Source organism: Corythoichthys intestinalis, chromosome 3 (assembly GCF_030265065.1).
Source record: "Corythoichthys intestinalis isolate RoL2023-P3 chromosome 3, ASM3026506v1, whole genome shotgun sequence".
NCBI classification, from domain to species: domain Eukaryota; kingdom Metazoa; phylum Chordata; class Actinopteri; order Syngnathiformes; family Syngnathidae; genus Corythoichthys; species Corythoichthys intestinalis.
In genome coordinates, this window is record NC_080397.1 from 62,238,965 (window position 1) to 62,261,234 (window position 22,270).

The window sequence follows — 22,270 nt, forward strand, 5'->3', positions numbered from 1 at the left end:
TTACGGCGTGTTTTTCTGCTCGTTAATATTAATAATCAAAATGGTGAAGGCGTGTGTGGTGGTTGGTTGCTGTAACAGAGAAGATAGACGGAAAGACTTGAAGTTCTACCGTATTCTGAGAGACCCGAAGATGAGAGCGAGATGGACCGCTGTAATTCGACAAGAAATCTGGGCACCAAACGATCACCACAGACTATGTAGTAGTCATTTTATATCTGGTAAGATGTATTTAATATATATTTAGAAGATTTTGGGCTGACAACCACAATTAAGATCATTGTGTGACGTTGGTGATTGGGGTCTATATCGTTGCCTCTTTTTCTTTAGGGGCGGAGTTGTTGGCGGTAAGCAGAGTAAAAAGGGAGAAAAATACCACGACTTCCGGGTCTAATTTTTCGCCGCCAAGCAAGCGTTACAATATTAATTAAAAATAAATGAAAACTAAATACTATTGAATATGTCATCATTATCATTTTAAAAATTTAAGTGACGGGTAAAAATAGACTATGACCGGATTTTTATGACCCTGTCGGCCAAAATGACAGACAACGAAAATGTCAAGCGCAACCTCTGAGTTCTACGTATATATGATATCTACTGTAGCCATATGTTCGTAGCAACTAGCAACTGCGCATTGTTTGTAGCGGCTGTCGGCCGCAGTCAGGTATGATTGTTTTTTTTATCTAGCGGCATGAGTTGAACATGATATTTACTCTCGGTCCGTTCCTCATTGCGTCCCAAAGACCACGCTGACTGTGTTTTACTTCTGTTTTACCTGGTATAATTCAATAATCGGAATTCGGATGTTTGTGAATCGTTCTCGAATCTTCCACGGCCGAATCGCGAATAATCTAAGAATCGGAAATTTTGCACACCTCTAGTGGCTAACGCGTCTTACATACAGGCTTTATTTAATCTGTAAAAACACAGCGTTGAAGAGTGATGAGGGTGTAAAATTAAAACATAATAAATCTAACTGTCAGTTTTAGCTCAGTGCTGAATAAAACACGAAGTAGCACTGGTCCCTAATGTGTTCCAATACAGCAGGTATCATACATTTATTTTGAACACTGCGAAAACTCAAAATCCTATCAGTACTTGTAGTTTAGACTAACTTAAAACTTAACTAGAACTTAAAAATAGCTTGACACAAATGGAAATTCAATTGAAACACGTGGGAAAAACACGTAACTTTCAAGTGATGTGTGTTATCAAGCGTAATTACATTTTTAGGTAAGAAATGTTTTTTTTTAATAAGATTTAGAAGTTTTTTGAGTGAAAGCAGTGAATTTTTTTCTAGTCACGTCTGAGATGTAATTGTTGGCTGTTTTCAACAATGTACATCGAAAATAAAGACATTGATTGACTGAAAATGGTTCAATATTAGATTAAATGTCTTTTTTCTCATGTATATTTATCATTTTTCTTTACCTTAAAAAAAATATTTTATCCGATTACTCTATTAATCGATAGAATTTTCAGTCGATTACTCGATTGATAAAATATTCGATGGAAATATTCGATAGCTGCAACCCTAGTTTTACATATTTTTGATGTGTGCACAGAGATCTTGGACTGTGCCAGTGATATCTGTAAGTCTTTAGCAGACACTTTTTTACCTCTCTGAGTAATCTGCTCTGAACTCTTGGCATCATCTTTGGGTGGACAGCCACTCCTTGGGACAGAAGCAACTCTCTCCATTTGTAGACAACTTAACTGACTGTCGATTGATGAACATCCAGACTTCTATAGATGGTTTTGTATCCTTTCCCAGCTTTATACAAATCAACAATCCTTGATCGCAGGTCTTCAGACAGCTCTTTTGACCGAGCCATGATGCACAATCAGACAATAATTCTCATCAAGACATTTCTTACCAGGTGTGTGTTTTATAGTGGGCAGGGCAACTTGAAATCACTTACCGTATTTTTCGGACCAGAAATCGCACCCGAGTATAAGTCGTACCAGCCATAAAATGCCCAAACGAAGAGGAAAAAAAACATATATAAGTCGCACGGAGTATAAGTCGCATATTTGGGGGAAATTTACTCGATAAAATCCAACACATAGGACAGATACAGTATGTCATCTTGAAAGGCAATTTAACATACCAATATAATAGTGAACAACATGCTAAATAAGTGTACAGTATGATAATCTTACATGATGCATGAACAACGAAATGTGAACGTGGCCGGTATGTTCACGTAATATAGCTATTAAGAGTTATTCAGATGACTATAGCATAAAGAACATGCTAACAGGTTTACCAAACCATCAGTGTCACTCCAAAACAACATGTGAAATTATATAATAAGGTGTTAATAATTCCACACATAAGTCGCTCCTGAGTATAAGTCGCACCCCCAGCCAAACTATGAAAAAACTGTGACTTATAGTCCGAAAAATACGGTATTCGTGATTGGGCACACACCTGACTTAAAATGTTTGGTAAAAATTAGTTTCAATTGCTCCTTGGCAGAGGGTTCACTTACTTATTTTTCCCCCTTCTGTCATTGTTTGCATGCTACCCTCATTAAAATATGAAAACCTATACATGTTTGGGTGGTTTTAGTTCAAGCAGACACTGTATTTTTATCTGTGTGATTTTGACAAAGATCAGATCACATTTGATGGTGATTTTTATGCTGAAATGTGAGAATTTTCAAGAGGTTCAATTCTTTTCCATACCACTGTAGACTCTCGTTGGTCTCTCACCTGTGATACTGGGCTTGGAGAAACTGGAACTCCTCCTTGATCCGATCACAGGATTCGGACACGGTGAATTTAAACGGCTGTCCGGGCTGCGGTGGGACCTCCGAACCAAAAAAGAAGATGGAAGGAGAAGAAGAGAGAGGCAAAACTGAGACAACTGAGGTTCTAGTGTCATGTCCACAATGAGCCTCTGTCACTCACTCTGCCTTGAGGCTTCACCCAACGCGTCTCTTTAACCACGCACGTCTGTCAATGAGCGCAATTGTCCGTGCGAGCGCGCAATGGCACGGAAATTCAATCCAAAGTCGTTACGCATCAGGCACGTGCCTTTGATATGGTAGTCAATCAGTACCGCAGGAGTTTGAATTCTACTATTGTTATGTACTCATATTTAAATGTTCATGTGTACACATTATGTAGACTTTTACTCCCAGTCAAAGCAATCATGCATTAACATTCTGGTTAGTTTTAACATATAAATATGCAAACACTAGAGGTGCAACAATTAATCGATTAGCAGATTAATCGTTTAGGACCTTCTTCACCTTAAACTTGTCTAATTTATTGAAATTATAACATATATAGAACTCCCCAGTTGTAAATATGATCAGATTTCTTCATTTTATTTTTTGTTAAGTCAAAGTAGGACAAGAACAAAAATCTGCTTTTACTTTTTAAAACAACAATTCACATTTTTACCAATTTTCGGACATCGTACTGTGTAAGCTAGCTTCTTAAGAAGGCTGCGACAACTAATCGATTCATAAATTAGTTCACAACGAATTTGATAATCAATACAGTTGAAGGAAACAGTCATCTACTTGGTCTTCGTTGCTACTTACAACATGCCAAAAAGAAAAAAACTTCACGGTATATTGTGGAGGTAATTGAAAGAAGTGACATTTATCCAATTAACCGTTTAATTAATCGTCCGATTAATCAAGTATTAAAATAATCGTTACTTGCAGCCCTATATAACTAATAGTGAATATTTTTCACATTGAAATTCCAGCACTGGAATTTTATCAAAATCAAAAGTGAGCCAGGAAAAAAAATGCGGTCGCAAAAATTCTGCGTTAGCTAAAATTAGCAGTTGCAAAAAATTCGGACACATAAATAGTCACACAAAAAAATCTGTCGCCATAAAAACTTCTAATTAAAAAAAAAAAAAAAAAATCAGTTACAAATAATTAAACTGCAAAAAATATTTTGTAGCAAAAAAAATTTTTACTAAATGTTGTTGATGTTACAAAACTACTAAACTAAATCCAACTAAATTCATTGTGACTAATTTTTTTTATGCTGACATTTTTTTTTTTTTTTTTTTTTGCTACAGATTTTTATTGCAACTGATTTTTTTCCAAGATGATTTCTTTGCAATTGATATTTTTGGTACCGTTGTTTTTTTTTTTTTTTTGTTTTGTTTTTTTTGTGACCAAAAAAAAAATCTGCGTTGGAATTTCAATGTTAAAGAAAAATTAATGTTACAAATTCAAATTCAACGTGCCGTAGCACAGTTTACTTCCATACATTGACGGCGACAGACGTCCAGTCCATGAGAACTGAGAAGGGTCGCTAGCCTCTCCCAGTTCAAATCGATTGGACGTCTATCGTCGTCCAATGCAGCCAGTGAATTAAAACCTGTTTTTGTTGTTTTTGTACTTACCGGATGCCGCGCCGGAGGGTACATCTTGCTCAAGTCTCGAATCATTAAAAAGGCATTGAAAAGTTCCTTCTCGACAAGAAGAAAAATAAAGGATGCGTAACAGGTCAGTTAGTGGGTCAGACAGTGGGACGAACCCCCTCGAACCTTCGCAGACAACATCGGGGAAAAAGTCACAGTGTGAGATAGTCAGGTGCCTTCATGAACATATCCCCGAGTAGTCACTCAATGTAGTTGAATTTCCTCTTTAGACGTCGTCTTCCTCCATGTCGTGACCCCACTTGTCCTCCCGCTGTGGTGGCAACCGGTTAATTTCCTAGTTTGCCCCCCCCCCTCCGGTCCGCGTTCATATCCCGGCGGCGGCGGCGACCACTTCAGTGACACTGACTGCTCGCTCGGTCGCCCTCCCCGCCGAAGCACAGTTTGGAAGCGGCCAGTCAAAAACGAGCGCAATTACGCATACGCGCTCCGACGTTACGTTGGGACTTGTAGTGTATTCAAAGCCAGTCTGCGCGTGTGAATTATTGTGAGAAACTACAACTTCCGGGTTCGCCCGCCTCGTGGAGGCGTCCATTAATGGCGACCAATAGCGTGCGGCAAATGTCAAACCCGCGCGAGGGCGAGCTGTCGCTCTTTCTCGTCTTGTCCAATCAGCACCTTCTTAGCGCGAACGAAGCATGGGTACCCCACGTGGGCTACCACGTCTGGTGCTAAATGACACGGGTTTGTAACTATCTGTAGATTTATGTGCGTTTTATCACTGACTCCCAGGCGAACAAGCGCTACTGTTTGTTTCTGCCACTTATTTATGAAGACATTAAAACAGTCCGCCGTGATTTTTCGCGTTTTTGCATTTTACAAGCGCGCAATTAAATTGTCACCAAGCTTTACAGGTATACACTTCTGCTTGTATTGCGCATGAATAATTAACGGTGCCAGTGAACACATTCTGAATTATCACAGTTGCAAATCACAGCTGTATACTGTACAGTAAGTGGTTGTGTGGGCTATTTCATTCTTCGAGATATAAATCGTGTCTAGATGACTGTATAACCTCATTTTATTTTGTTATTTATCACCTCACTAGTCATCTTGGTGGGATCCCGAGGAACCGTTTCTATGGATGAGCATCAGACATCTTTCTGCGTGCCGCTCAGCCTTCAGCGAAAATAAAAACAACAGGTCCGAATCGACAGGAAGTGACCCAAAATCAATAGCAAGTGACCCGGAAATACGGTTGAATCAGCAGGACGTGACCACCAATTGATGAAAAAGAAAAGAAAAGAACGAAAATTTGCCCTAAAATCCAGAAGTGATGCAGAATTGCCCAAACATCAATAGGAAGTGACCCCAAAGTCAACAGGTGGTGATCCAAAATCAATTGGATGATCCGGAAATCACCCAAAATAAACAGACCTGCCCTAAAATCAGCAGGAAGTGACCCGTAAATCTCCCAAATTCAACAGAAAGTGACCCCATATCAATGTGGAGTGACAAAGAAATTAACAGGAAGTGACCATGAAATAGCCTAAATCGACAAGAAGTGAACTAAAATTAACAGGACGTGACCGAAACACCCCAGATTCAATACGATGTGACCCCTCCTTTCAACACAAATAGGAAGTGCCTTGGAATTGACGCAAAATCAACAGGAAGTGACCCGCAAATAATCAAAAAAGAAGTGATCCAGAAACGCCTCAAGATAAAAAAAAAAAGTGACCATGAAATGGCTCGAAATCAGCAGGAAATGCCCCAAAAACCTGTAGATAAACCGTATCAACTGGAAGTGACCCAGAAATAACCCTAATTAACAGGAAGTGACATAGAAATAATAAAAAATAAACAAGAATTGACCAAAAATCAACAGGAAGCAACCTGGAAATAACAAACCTAATAGGAAGTGACCCAAAAACAACCTGGAAATGCCTAAAAAATTACAGGCAGTGACCCAAAATCAACAAGAATTGACCCACAAACAACAAGAAATGGCCTTAAATCAACATGATATGACCCAAAAGTCACCCGAATTAACAGGAAGTGACCTAAAAAAATAAACCGTCAACAAGATTTGAACCAAAATCGACAAAAAGGGACACAAAAATGCTTCATATTCAACAGGAACTGACCCAAAATCAACCTGAATTGACCCAAAAAAAAACACCAAAATAAACAGAAGGTGAACTAAAAAAAGAAATAATCAACAAGATATGAACCAAAATCAACAAAAAGGGACACAAAAATGCTTCGTATTCAACAGGAAGTCACCCAAAATCAATAAAAAGTGACCCAAATTAACATGAAGTGACCCAAAAATCGACAAGAAATGGCCCGAAAACATCATGTACTGACCTAAAATAACAGGAAGTGAACTAAAAAAAACAAAAGAATTAACAGGATGTGAACCAAAATCGACAAAAAAGGGACACAAAAATATTCCATATTCAAAAGGAAGTGACCCAAAATCAACAAGAAGTGACCCAAATTAAAATGAAGTGACCTAAAAAAATAAAACATCAACATGAGGTGACCCAAAATTGACAAAAAGGGACACAAAAATGCAAAAACAGGAAGTGACCCAAAATCAACAAAAAGTGACCCAAATTAACATGAAGTGACCTAAAAAAATAAAACATCAGCAAGAGGTGAACCAAAATTGACAAAAAGGGACGCAAAAATACTCCGTATTCAACAGGAAGTGACCCAAAACCAACATGAAGTGACCCCAAAAAAATCCCCCAAAATAACAGGAAGTGAATTTTTTTTAAAAATGAAAAAATCAATAAGATATGAACCAAAATCGACAAAAATATTCCATATTCAAAAGGAAGTGACCCAAAATCAACAAGAAGTGACCCACAAATAACAGGAAGTGACCTGAAATCAACAGGAAGTCTTGTTTTTCCTTCATACAGCCTATTGACGGCAATAGACGCGCAATCCAACTGGACTGGGAAGTCTCTCCGAGTCCAATGGCGTACCGCACGCAGGCTATTTTTAGACCGTGACGTCGCATCGTAAAGCCGAAGTGGGACATTATAGACCCGCCCTCGCATAGACCCAACGTAAAAAGTGCTACTTTTCCCCGGTAATCTTTCAAAAACGAACATGCCGATCACGCATTGCTTTTTTAGAACTTGTAGAAAAGACTCTAGACATTACGACACATGAAGGATGTTTCTTCAGACGTTTCCGGAAACCAAAAACTCGGGAGGAAAAAATGTGAAGACCGAATCAACTTGCGCGGACTTCAACACCAGCTCGGCGAATCCATTCACGTTTCATATGCAGTAAACATTATGTTGGGTTGGCATGGTCTTTCAGAGGACAAAGAGGTAAGCTATTTTTATATTTTGAACTTATTTTTTTAGCGTAACGTTGTGCCGTACTGCTTCTGTCTGACAATGAATGACCTGAAAAGAATTACATTGGTATCTGACTGCCACTGTTACCATTTCTATTATATATATTAAAAAAAACAACTTTAGTAAGGGGGAAGTGTAAATAAATTATAGGATTAAGATGTGTTACCAATGAAAAAATTTAAAGTGTTCGTTGGCTGTCACTGAGTAGCATTTGCGATCGCTACACAAAGCAAACTAAATTACCCCCAAGAACGGTAAGAGACGTAGGACAACCAGAGGATATATAAGAAAGACAGGGCTGATGGTAAAGGATAACTTGTTGAAACAGGAGAATGTCATTGTCAGTCGCGTCGATAAAAAAGCTAAAGCTAAGCTTAGGTCGGCTCATTTTTTTCGTCTTTTTCAGCCTTCGACACTTAAGCCATCTCTTTAACTGAACATTTTTATGTTCTTCCACATCTTTGCCAGTCAATTTGGCACCAGGCACATCATTTTCGGAGAGAATCGGTAGGTTTAGCGCTGTAAACGTCTCCTTCGTACACGATTTCCATTCATTTCCTATTAGGGACAAACGCTGGCTTGTCCTTACTTAGCAACAGTAGCTAATGTCATGAATATTAATGAGCGAAAGTGACGTGTTGCTTGCGGTACGCCATTGGATTGCCTGTCTATCATCGTCGACGGCGTCGAACGAGTTACCGCGCAAAATAACCGACTCGCTTTGAGGGCACGTATCTCCGCCCCCTTTTTTTTGTTGTTGATTCGTACAGACGGCCAACACGCGCTGTCCAAATACACATCTCTATCCGGCGCACATACAAACTAATATCTCCGGTAAGCACGGGGCCTAAAGTGACCTGCTGCGGCGGCTCGTGAATCCGCTAAGGCTGAGAAAAGGTAATATCGCGCCCTCTCCGGCGGCCGCCGTGATGCGGGCGAGCGGGGGAGTCGCGCGAGTGAGGGAGGTGAGGAGGAATAAACAGATTTATTTGCCTGCGCCCGTCTCTGATTATTTTGCCCCAGCCTTTTGTTCCAGACCTTATGAAACCCAAATGTCAAGTGAGGCGAGGGCCTCATATCGAGCCCTGTCAATCACGGCTCTCGCCGCGCCTGAAGCCCCGACGCCGGATTATTGGCTTCAACACGAGGGCCGCCGGCCGGCGAGCCTCTGACGATTTGACAGCCTGGGCTTTTTTTTTTTTTGTTCTTCTAAAGAGGAACTTCATTTGGCAGCTGATGCACAGGAGATTGCAAGGGAGTGGGTTTTGGAGATGTGTGTGTGGACGTGAGCGGTGGTTAACACTAGGCTTTTGTAAGGCCACGACTGCTTTTCATCATACGACAAATCCGAAAAAAGATGGAACATATTGCTCTTGTCCGGTGTGTCACATGAGAAGCTTTGCTTTCAGTTCTATGGTTTTAAATAGGATGCTCCATTGCTGGGTGCATGCAGTGTACAGTAATGTGCGGTGGCCAATCTCGAATTTTTCTGAAACAGGGGCCATATGTAACCCCCAGGGGCCAAGTGTCGTTGCCATCTTTGTTCAGTGTAGTGCTGCAACGGTTAATCGATTAACTCGAGTAATTCGATTGGAAAAAAGATTCAAATTAAAGTATGCTGCTTTGAGGATTCGTTTAATTAAAGTGGCGTTGTCATGGTTTGTTTTGCAAGTGTTTGCATTTAATTTTATTGATTTAAGTGGATACACTGCTTTCTAGTGGTAACCGTGAATATGACATAACTCATTTAACACGGCTGAATCCAGATGCTCCCTGTTAAGACCAAGTTTTTGTTTGAGCTATTTTTTTCTAATGCATTCGTAATTTAGTTTTAGTGCTGCAACGATTAATCGATTGAGTGATTCGATTGGAAAACAAGATTCGAATGAAATTTTGCTGCTTCGAGTATTCCTTTAATTAAAGTGGTATTGTAATGGTTTTTATATTAAGTTTTATTGATTTGGGTGGATACACTGCCCTCTAGTGGCAACAAAGAATATGACATAAGTCTTTTTACATGGCTGAATCCAGCTGCTCCCTGTTAAGACCAACGTACTCTAAGTTTTTGTTTGAGCTAATTTTTTGTAATGCACTCGTAATTTAGTTTTAGTGCTGCAACGATTAACCGATTAACTCGAGTAATTCGATTAGAAAAAAGATTCAAATTATATTTTGCTGCTTCGAGTATTCGTTTCATTAAAGTGGCGTTGCAATGGTTTGTTTTGCAAGTGTTTGCATTTAGTTTGATTGATTTGGTTGGATTCAATGCTCTCTAGTGGCAACAAAGAATATGACATACTAAGTCTTTTTACATGGCTGAATCCAGCTGCTGTCTGTTAGACCAACATATGTTAAGTTTTTGTTTGAGCTAATTTTTTGTAATGCAATCGTAATTTAGTTTTAGTGCTGCAACGATTAATCGATTAACTCGATTAATTCGATTAGAAAAAAGATTCAAATTAAATTTTGCTGCTTCGAGTATTTGTTTAACTAAAGTGGTGTTGTAATGGTTTGTTTTGAAAGTGTTTGCATTTGGTTTGATTGATTTGGATGGATACACTGCCCTCTAGTGGCAACAAAGGATATCACATTCTTAGTCTTTTTACATGGCTGAATCCAGCAGCCCTGCTAAGATCAACGTATGCCAACTTTTTGTTTGACCTCATTTTTGTTAATGAGTACATAATTTAGTTTTACTGCTGCAACAATTACTCGATAAACTCAATTTGATTAGAAAAAAGATGGCAGTTTGAGGTCAATAGATCTTTTTCCCTTGGAGGAGGAGCCTGTTTTGTAAAAAATGGCCACTTCGTGCTCTCACTAGGGGCCGCCAGGCTGAATGGATAATATTTCAATGCAGTCGTGTTTAGGCTGGGATACCTCTCACACATACCAGATATAAAAAAAGATTGAACCTTGGATCAGGGAGTTATTAGTCATTTACTGAATTTGGCGTGTTGCCCAAAAAATGTCCAACTTTAGTACCCCACCCAGGTCAGGCCCGTGAATGAAAACTCACCATTTTGAAAACATAAGATCTCATACATCTCATTAACAGTCTTACCAATTTTGAGGAGGATCAAAAAAAAAACTCTAGGTGGCAAGATCCAAACATGCACGCTGTAACTCGATAAAAACTTCACATTCAATCCAAAATACCTGATTTCCTGTTGGGTTTGGAACGTGGGTGCAAGATACTTTTGCACAAGGTATCGACTCCCCAAATTTCATCGCTCTACGTTGAGAAAACTTAAGTGGTGTCCTTTTTGAAAAATTCTAGGAGGCCTCACTGAGCCATTTTGTTATGTTTTTATGCAATGTGCAAAATTATCGGAATTTACGCAAAGCTGCATGTGCTGTATGTGCAAATTTTGGTTTTCGAGCATGTCAGGACCTCCAAATTGGCCAGTCTCATTAACCCTGAAGAAAGAAAGACAAAAAGAATAATATTAATACTATTCATTTGATCATCGATTCATAGCAACAGTTCCAGTGGGTTCAATTTTTAACCATCAGTTAAGATGCTAAAGGAAGCTTACACTGTCACCATCAAAACAAAGAAATGTGTGTCAACATTTGAAAACAATATGTGGACTCCTCCAGTTGATTCTGGACATTGCTGCTGTTGAGTTTAAGGTCAGCGGGGTTCTGAAGGTATATTTACTATAGCACCATTTTGCCACCACACTAACCTCCAGACACATGCAATGATAACACATCAGCTGTCCATCACGCCTTGCGTGTGTGTGTTTGTAGGGGGGTCGCCGGTATCTCATCATACTCCAGTGAGTGCTAACCGCCGGCTTGTCTTCTCAGATCACCCATCCTAACTAGGGGTAGGAACCTCTGGGTAGCTCACGATACGATTATGATGATCTCATGATACGGCGATACTACAATTATTAGGAAATCTTCTACAAAACAACTTATAAACAGAAAAACAAGCTCTTTTCATCCTTCTGCTGTTAGTTCATCACTAGTACAGTGTATCACAAAAGTAAGTACACCCCTCGCATTTCTGCAGATAATTAACTATATCTTTTCATGGGACAACACTGACAAAATGACACTTTGACACAATGAAAAGTAGTCTGTGTGCAGCTTATATAATAGAGTTAATTATTTTCCCCTCAAAATAACTCAAAATATAGCCATTAATATCTAAGCCCCTGGCAACAAAAGTGAGTACCGTATTTTTTGGACTATAAGTCGCAGTTTTTTTCATAGTTTGGCTGGGGGTGCGACTTATACTCTGGAGCGACTTATGTGTGAAATTATTGACACATTATTTTTAGGGCTGTCAAACGATTACAATTTTTAATCGAGTTAATTACAGCTTAAAAATTAATTAATCGCAATTCAAACCATCTATAAAATATGCCATATTTTTCTGTAAATTATTGTTGGAATGAAAAGATAGGACACAAGACGGATATATACATTCAACATGCGGTACATAAGTACTGTATTTGTTTATTAAAATAATAAATCAACAAGATGGCATTAACATTATTAACATTCTCTTAAAGCGATCCATGGATAGAAAGACTTGTAGTTCTTAAAAGATAAATGTTAGTACAAGTTATAGAAATTTTATATTAAAAGTTAAAACCCCTCTTAATGTTTTCGTTTTATTAAAATTTGTAAAATTTCCAATCAAAAAAATAAACTAGTAGCTCGCCATTGTTGATGTCATTACACCATCCTCACTCCCCAAACCCATAAAATCATTTGGACCCAAGCGCCAGCAGAGGGCGCCAAACAACAAAAAACAGGTAACAAGTAACAAGTGGACATTACACTGCTGTCATTTTAATCTAGTTGAGCGGGACATGTGCGTTAATTGCGTCAAATATTTTAACGTGATTAATTTAAAAAATTAATTACCGCCCGTTAACACGATAATTTTGACAGCCCTAATTATTTTTATAATTTCACATGTTGTTTTGGTGTTTGGGAGTGACACTGATGATTTGGTAAACTTGTTAGCATGTTCTTTATGCTATAGTTAGCTGAATAACTTAATCAGCAAGCTATTGTCTATTGTATTTTCATTTTGAAATACCTTTCAAGATGACATATCTGTTCTATGTGTTGGATTTTATCAAGTAAATTTCCCCCAAAAATGCGACTTATACTCCAGTGCGACTTATATATGATTTTTTTTCCTCTTCGTTGGGCATTTTATGGCTGGTGCGACTTATACTCAGGTGCGACTTATAGTCCGAAAAATACAGTACACTCCTTTGAAAAAACGTACATCCCTAAATGTTCAAATTGAGTACTGCTTGTCATTTTCCCTCCAAAATGTCATGTGACTCGGTACAGAAGTGCTGTCAGCATCGCTGCAGAGATTGATGAGGTGTGGGGTCAGCCTGTCAGTGCTCAGACCATACGCCGCACTCTACATCAAATTGCCGTGCATGGCTGTCACCCCAGTAGGAAGCCTCTTCTAAAGACAGTACACAAGAAAGCCCGCAAACAGTTTGCGGAAGACATGTCAACGAAGCACATGGATTACTGGAGCCATGTCCTATGGTCTGATGATGGGGTGACAGCCATGCACCCCCCAACTCTTCAATTTCTGTAGCAATGCTGACAGCACTCCTGCAACAAGTCACATGACATTTTGGAGGGAAAATGACAAGCAGTACTCAATTTGGACATTTAGGGATGTACGTTTTTTTCAAAGGGGTGTACTCACTTTTGTTTCCAGGGGTTTAGATATTAATGGCTATATTTTGAGTTATTTTGAGGGGAAAATAAAAGAACTCGATTATATAATCTGCACACAGACTACTTTTCATTGTGTCAAAGTGTTATTTTCTCAGTGTTGTCCCATGAAAAGATATACTTAAATATCTGCAGAAATATCTGCGAGGGGTGTACTCACTTTTGTGGTACACTGTAGATGTCCAATCCATTTGAAGCGGGAGGGTGGCCGCAAATGAACATGCCATGCCATGCCAGGCCTCCCACTTCAAGCAGATTGGACATATATTGCTGCCAGTGGCAGCCAAGGAGTTCATTTTGGGGTATTTCACACATACAGTGCTGGCCAAAAGTATTGGCACCCCAGCAATTCTGTCAGATAATGCTCCATTTCTCCCAGAAAATGATTGCAATTACAAATGCTTTGGTAGTAATATCTTCATTTATTTTGCTTGCAATTAAAAAACACAAAAGAGAATTGGGGGAAAAAACTCATTATCATTTTACTAGAGCTGTCAAATGATCAAAATTTTTAATCGAGTTAATTACAGCTTAAAAATTAAATAATCGCAATTCAAACCATCTAGAAAATATGCAATATTTTTCTGTAAATTATTGTTGGAATGGAAAGATAAGACAAGACGGATATATATACATTCAAAATACGGTACATAAGTACTGTGTTAGGTTTTGTGTTTGGTTTCTCCTTGTGTGACTTGTCCCTGTGATTACCCATTGCTCTCACCTGTGTGTGTTTTCCCAGTGTATCCTGCAATCTGCATCCACCTGTGTTACCCAGCTGTTCCTCGTCTCGTTACCCCTTGTCTGCGTATATAATGACCCAGTTTCTTGTCACCCCTTGTTGCGTCATTGTTTATGTCTGTCTTTACCAAAGTCAAGACCCGTCCAAGCCCTCACGTACCTGTCCATCCGTTTAAGTAAGTTTTGTTGATCCATAGTCCTTTTGTTTGTACTTTGTGATTTTTGTTAGTTTTTATTAAAACGTTTTTTGAGTTCACTGCCTTGCTGCCTTTTTTGTTTCCCTGCATTTGGGTCCACACCACCTGCCTGCCCGCTCGTTCCTGACATACTGTATTTGTTTATTATAACAATGAATCCCCAAGATGGCATTAACATTATTAACATTCTCTTAAAGCGATCCATGGATAGAAAGACTTGTAGTTCTTAAAAGATAAATGTTAGTACAAGTTATAGAAATTTTATATTAAAACCCCTCTTAATGTTTTCGTTTAAAATTTGTAAAATTTTCAATCAAAAAATAAACTAGTAGCTCACCATTGTTGATGTCAATAATTACACCACGCTCACTCCCCAAACCCATAAAATCATTTGGACCCAAGCGCCAGCAGAGGGCGCCAAACACCAAAAAACAAGTGACAAGCGGACATTACACTGCTGTCATTTTAATCTGTTTGAGCGGGGCATGTGCGTTAATTGCGTCAATTATTTTAATGTGATTAATTTAAAAAATTAATTACTGCCCGTTAACGCGATAATTTTGACAGCCCTACATTTTACACAAAACTCAAAAAATGGGCCAGACAAAAGTATTGGCACCCTTTAAAAATAATCTTGTGATGCTTCTCTAATTTGTGTAATTAACATCACCTGTTACGTACCTGTGACACATAACAGGTGGTCGCAATAACTAAATCACACTTGCAGCCAGTTAAAATGGATTAAAGCTGACTCAACGTTTGTCCTTGTGTGTACCAGATTCAGAGATTTGTCATTGACACCAGCTCTCACAAGATGACAACAGATGACAACGAAATTCCAAGCGATGAGTGAGCATTGGGCCGCTGCAGACGTTCCGCGCCGCCAACTTCTCTCTCTTCTTCAGAAATTACAGAGCAAGTTACAAGTAGACACACATATATCATACAACATAGCAGGGATATGACACGACGCACAGGTCACGTGCAGGGATTTTTTGTACGAAAAAAATGAGAACTACCAGTCATGGCTAGAGGAAGGGGGGTGGGTGTCAGTGATAGTAAGAAAAAAAGCTGTGGCGGACCAGAGGGGGGGAGGTTGTGTGTGAGTGTGTGTAGGTATAAGTGTATCAGTATTTGTACGTGTCTGTAGATAAAATAAAAATTGCAGGGCCCTGCGACCGTCCTTGGGAAGAGATCAAGGGCAAGAGATAGGGCCATCTGCGCGGCTCTCTCCAGGAGAAGGTAGGGGTGGGGTAAGGGTGTTCGGGAAAGGAAAATTATAATCGAATTAAGCCGAATGAGCAATTGAATATCTCCAATGTCAAGTTAAAAAATAGACCCTTAGGTAGACATTTGTAAAATTACCCAAAAATAAGGAGAGAAGACACTCAGTTTTCTTGGCCAAGGAGAGCAAAGAGGGACTAAGACATAGGAATGCTAGATTACGCTGTCTAGTCACCAAAATTGATCTCAGGAAAAACCCTCCTTGCTCTTCTTATTTAGGGGTTTGTCCTAACACAGAAAGGGTGCTGCCCTGAAGGGAGGGGGAAGTAAGCTGGAGACACCCATGTGATTTTGGTTGGCTATGTGTGAGCATATAGGTGGAACTAACTAAATACACGTGTGTAAGCAAGGGCACAGGTAAAGAGGTCAAAATGACCCAGACACTTTACTTATGCAACGCTGCGGCCATGGAAGATGTCCTCGAATGGAAAATTGTCCTCGAAAGTCTAGACGAAAGTCTAGACGTCAGGTGCTGAAGACGTCCCGGAAGGTCTAGTTACGCAATTATGCGGCCATGAAGCAAGGCAGTTGTCATCCCGACCCTTTTTAACACTTTGTAACACTTAAACATTATACCTAGTATAGCAAGCAATAATCATTAACTGGTTATATCAAATAAGGAAAAACATGGCAATATGTATTATGTATGGCAGGGGTCCCCAACCTATTCCACTAAGGCACACTGTGGGTGCAGGATTTCATTCTTACCAAACAAGATGACAACACTTTTTCCCCAATCTGGTGTTTTACAAGTGCAATCAGTTGATTGCAGTCAGGTGTGGCTTGTTTTAGCAGAAGCCTCATTGGTTCAACTGTCTCTGCTGGATCGGCTGGAACAAAAACCAGGACCCACAGTGTGCCTTGAGGACTGGGTTGAAAACCCCTGATGTATGGTATATATGAGCACAAGCAAATATTCAATCAATCAAGCAAATATTCAATCAATTAAGCAAATATTCAATCAACCCTCGATAATTACCTCAACAGTTGGTCTTCAGTCAAATTCGCGCTCCTCATGGCGTAGGCGAGACCTATTGTCGCGGTCTGCCTCGACAGTTCAGTCACCTGGCGTAAGGTTGCATCCACTTTTCTCCATCCTTCCTTGGACCATGAGTCCACGGAGCCAGTTCTCGTTCCCAGCCTCGACGCGGTCTTCCAATGCCTTGAATCGCACCGTTTGATCCGTGGTCAATTTCTTGATTTCCTTCAAAGCTACCATCTTGGAAACTTTTCGGTAGAGAAGGGCACCTCCCAAGCCAAGCAGAAGGAACCCCACGACCGTCACGCCAAACAGCCAAATATCCTCGATATCTTCCACAGATAGGACAATCAGACACGCTGGCTTCCAGTGATCCCATGACTCTCTCACATATCCAGTGGCGAAGGTACCATCTGGGCAAGACGGCTCTCCTGGTGCACCGTGTCTTGTTGGAAAAAAAATTGTCAATTGCACTCAGAGACCAACTAATCAGATTCATTTTCGTATGGGAGACTCGCACAGTTGATCCAAAGAGGAAATACAAAAAAAGAAGACAGACTAGACTGACGAAGATAGCAGCAAGTAGGATCAGGGAGGAAACAAATCCACCCCCGTCGAAGGCAGGAAGAAGCACATTGAGCATGGAGAAAAGAAAGAAGAGCAAAGAACTGTCTGAGGACTCGAGAAACAAAATTGTGAGGAAGCATGGGCAATCTCAAGGCTACAACTCCATCTCCAAAGACCTAAATATTCCTGTGTCTATCGTGCACAGTGTCATCAATAAGTGTAAAGCCCACAGCACCGTGGCTAAACTCCCTAGATTTGGACGGAAAAGAATTATCGACGAGAGATTTCAACGAAAGGTTGTGCAGATGGTGGATAAAGAACATCGATTAACATCCAAACAAGTTCAAGCTGTCCCGCAGTCCGAGGATACAGCATTGTCAACAAGTATTATCCCTCGGCATCTGAATGAAAAGGGACCCAAAATCAAAAAAGGCCTAAATAAAAAAGCCAGGCTTGAGTTTGCCAAAACTTACTTGAGAAAGCAATTTTGTTCTCTGGTCAGATGAGACAAAAGTAGAGCATTTTGGGAAAAGGCATCAACATCGAATTTACAGGAAAAAACGAGGGGAACAACATATGGGAAGACAATCTAAATGACCTATATAGACCCTACTCACCTACGTCACAAAATGGGCGTGTCGCTGTTTCCGGCCGCCATATTGTACCTATTTTTTAGACCTATTCTCATTGTTTTCAATTAGTCGAGCAAGTTATAGAGCAATTCATGGAAGCCCCGGTGTTATCTGACGCTGTAAGCTCATTGGATGCGTTGCATAAAAGGCGTTACGTGGAAAAGCTCCAGTTTATCCATTCGCCAGATCCGTATTTGATGCCTAAATCGATGTTTTTCGACCCGCTGGCTTCGCCTGACATCTGCTATCCTGATATTTACAACTATCTTGTCCACACAAAATCAGCCTATTCTCACAAAAGTTTGAAAAACTTTAAGAGCTTGGAGGCTTATAAATGCTACGTTGCTGGTTGGGTGAAACAGGTCCTCGTACACGAAAATTCGGCAGGAATCTTGTGCTCGGAAGGTGAGTTACGAAATTTTCAATTCAAAATCTTTTGTTCTTGCTAACATCCACTGTCAAGTCTAATGTATTTCATATCAATTGTCAATGGAGCTAGGGCTTTTAATGTTTATATGGTTTAGCGATAGCACTCTCACTACATACATATATAATATGTAATAAATATGAAGTGCGATAGCACTACTCCAGATTGTCCCTAGTTGAATTTATTTTTTGGCTTTTGACCTCAATAGTGAAATTGTAAATTAATTGTATGACAACTGTCTGATTATCCCCTTATAATTATATATTTTCAGGTCGTTCATTCACAACGTCTGAGTGTATGTTGTCGGCGATTAGCCTAGCAATGATCTTAATTGTGGTTGTCAGCCCAAAACCCTCTAAATATATATTAAATGCATCTTACCAGATATAAAATGACTACTACATAATCTGTGGTAGTCGTTTGGAGCCCAGTTTTCTCGTCGAATTGCAGCAGTCAATCTCGGTCTCCTCTTCGGGTCTCTCGGAATAAGGTAAAACTTCAAGTCTCTCCGTCTATCTTCTCTGTTTTTGCAACCGACCGCCACACACGACTTCACCATTTTGATTATTAATGTTAACGAGCAGAAAAACACGCCATAATAGGAGGAATTTACGAAGCGCTAATGCATTAACATGACGAGTATACGGACAACATAGCGCGGGGGCGTGGCTGTGACGTCACGTGAGTAGGGTCTATAACGGAAGTCAATATATGATGCAAATAAGGGTGCTTAAAAGTTGGTGGGGACAATTTGAGCATCCTGAAAAGTTGCTAGTGTTTTGTCCCTACTATGCAAACCTACGCCCTTGGATTTGGAGTCCACTTCCTATTCATTTGGGTACATTTTTGAGTGCCTTCCTTTTAAGAAACGTAATTTCCCGAATACAAGGCGCACCCGTGTATAACGCGCACCCCAAATTTACTTGTAAAATCTGAGGGAAATTATTGTACCCGTGTATGACACGCACCCTAATTTTAGCACCAATAAATACGGTAGAAGAATACAAGAAAACAGAGCTCGTGTACAGATACAGAAATGTCATTTTACAATGTGAAACACAGCAAAAGCATAACACATTGGTAGTTCAAAACATTACCGTAAACTGACAATATGCACAGTGATATAATGATCTAACAATTTCTCCAACTTACCAGAATCCAGGAGAAAACAAAACAGATGTGACTTTTCTTTTAAAGGCTGCTGTATAACTTGCTCCTTTCATCATGATGAATAAATGGTTTTTCCATGGATTGATACGGTAAAATAAAAGTGAGGACAGAAGTCGCAAATCGGAAAGACCGCATCGCTGTTGACTAATAAGAGGAACTATTGTTATTTAGGTTTGAGTTTCCCGAGGGACAGATATAGTGGACGGAAACGGAATCTGTGTTGTGTTACGTTTGTTATGGTCCGAGTTTCCGATTTGCAATAAACGGTGACTCAAATAAGTTCAAGAAACTAAATTCTGTGCTTTTTGAAGAGTGAAAAAAAGCAGAATTTAACACAGACGAAATCATTCGACTGATCACAGTGAAGTATTACCGAAACAAAATGGTGACGTCACATACCGTAATGGTCGGCAACGGATCGCCGCATACGTTTTCTTCAACACAACATGGCCGTGTCAATAAAAAAAATAGGTCTTTATATATATATATAGTTCTGTCTCCATCCCTGTACTCGTGTATAATGCGCACAATGATTTTCAAAGTTGATATTGGGGGTAAAAAAGTGTGTGTTATATTCAGGAAATTACGGTAACACTTTTGGGGCATTTCTAGGTCATGTCACGTTCATCGGTTAATTTCTGTTGATTTGAGGACATATCCAGGTCAATTCCTGTTGGTTTTAGGGCAATCCGGGTAACTTCCTATTGATCTAGGCTCACTTTGTGTGCAATATGGGTCATTTCCAGGTCACTTCCTGTTCATCGGTCAATTCCTGTTGATTTAATGGCTTTTGCGGGTAATTTCCTATTGATTTCAGGTCACTTTTTTGTTGATTTTAGGTGGTTTTCTGGGTCACTTCCGATTCATCGGTCGCTTCCTGTTGATTCTGGGGTATTTACAAATAACTTCCTATTGATTTTGGCTCACTTTTTTTGTACATTTTGGGTCATTTCCTGTTGATTTTTGTGCATTTTCAGGTCACTTCCTGTTCGTTGGTCACTCCATGTTGATTTTACAGCATATCTGGGTAACTTTCTATTGATTTAGGGCAGTGCTTCTCAATTATTTTCTGTTATGCCCCCCACAGGAAGACGTTAACGTTCCGTGCCCCCCCAACTCTCTGCCGCCACTATAAATTTACTGTAGTATCAATTGTATATAAAATTCTTATTATTATAAGCACACCTCTGCATAACATTTTCTTTTTTATATTAAAAGAAAAAATATAGATCAACTTACAATACGTGTAAAAAAAACCACGTTCATACTGTAAAAATACACCCAAGATACACTTTTTGACCGTTTGATATTGAAAATTAAAATGTATTAAAATCAATAAATAATAATAAATTCAAATTGATTAGCAACATTAACTCATCAGGATAATATGACAAACAATTAGACCGAAAAAACAAAAATTAATAGAACAAAAACGACCGTGTCATTGGACAGAGGAACCGTTTTTATTTTTGCTGCAGGCAGTATCAGCTCCTCTGCTATGGTATGGGGTTATTTTGCACTGAGCAACTAGGTATGCCACCTTATGTGATGCTGACAGCGCTCGCTGGTTTACTTATGTAACACTGACTAAGCGGGAGGATTGTTGGCAATATTCGGCACGTTTTTGCTGAAAAAAAAAAAATTCCTGCTGTCCACTGTGAACATTTTTAGACAAACAGACTGGTCTTTCCTCATCTCCCTGTGTATTAAAAGTCAAAGCCAAATGCTACATACGCTTCGTAATATTTACTTGTCTTAGCTTTTCATATTTCTGGTGCTCTTTGCTGTGTGCTCTTGTTTGGTTCAAAAATACTGCACACATGCTGAAAATGAGAGCGGCACTGCCACCCACTGAGTGGATGTGCAATTACTAGGGCTGTCAAACGATTAAAATTTTTAATCGAGTTAATTACAGCTTAAAAATTAATTAATCGTAATTAATCGCAATTAATCGTAATTCAAACCATCTATAAAATATGCCATATTTTTCTGTAAATTATTATTGGAATGGAAAGATAAGACACAAGATGGATATATACATTCAACATACGGTACATAAGTACTGTATTTCTTTATTATAACAATAAATCAACAAGATGGCATTAACATTATTAACATTCTGTGAAAGCGATCCATGGATAGAAAGACTTGTAGTTCTTAAAAGATAAATGTTTGTACAAGTTATAGAAATTTTATATTAAAACCCCTCTTAATGTTTTCATTTTAATAAAATTTGTAAAATTTCAATAATCACACAATGGTTCATGGCTAATGGGTGCTGAAGCCAATAAAATCAGTCACACCCAAGCGCCAGCAGAGGGTGACAAAACTCCAGAAAACACAATTAACAAGTGGACATTTCACTCTGCTGTCATTTTAATCTGTTTGAGCGGGGCATGTGCGTTAATTGCGTCAAATATTTTAACGTAATTAATTTAAAAAAAATAATTACCGCCCGTGAATGTGATAATTTTGACAGCCCTAGCAATTACACTTTATTCTAGTATGGCAAAAAAGTATGTTTCTCAAGGTCACATGCGCCACCCCCAGCATCGCTCTTTGCCCCCCTGGGGGGGCCCGCCCCTCTATTTGAGAAGTACTGATTTAGGGTCACGTTCTGTTGATGTTGGGGCATTTAGGTCACTTCCTGTTCATCGGTTGCTTCCTGTTGATTTTGGGGTCTTCACGAGTCACTTCCTATTGATTTTGGCCGATTTTTCCGGTACATTTTTGGCCATTTCCTGTTGATTTTGAGGCATTTCCAATAGATTTAAGGTCAGTTTCTGTTGATTTGGGGGTA

At 39.3% G+C, this 22,270-nt stretch overlaps 1 protein-coding gene across 8 annotated transcripts in view; it reads right to left on the reverse strand.

Annotated features, from left to right (window-relative positions):
* LOC130913123 (transducin-like enhancer protein 4) overlaps positions 1 to 4,867 on the reverse strand; it is a 93,055-nt gene extending 88,188 nt beyond the window's left edge. For 2 of the 8 annotated variants that reach the window (XM_057831462.1, XM_057831457.1), the window contains exons 1-2: positions 4,382 to 4,863; positions 2,719 to 2,816 (exon numbers count right to left, since the gene is read on the reverse strand). In XM_057831462.1, coding sequence (XP_057687445.1) covers positions 2,719 to 2,816; positions 4,382 to 4,426 — 143 coding nt within the window. In that variant the 5' untranslated portion in view covers positions 4,427 to 4,863. Of the gene's footprint in view, positions 1 to 2,718; positions 2,817 to 4,381 lie in introns of all 8 variants that reach the window. The other 6 variants (XM_057831459.1, XM_057831456.1, XM_057831463.1 and 3 more) reach the window with 6 other exon arrangements.
* Between the last annotated feature and the right edge of the window lie 17,403 nt (positions 4,868 to 22,270).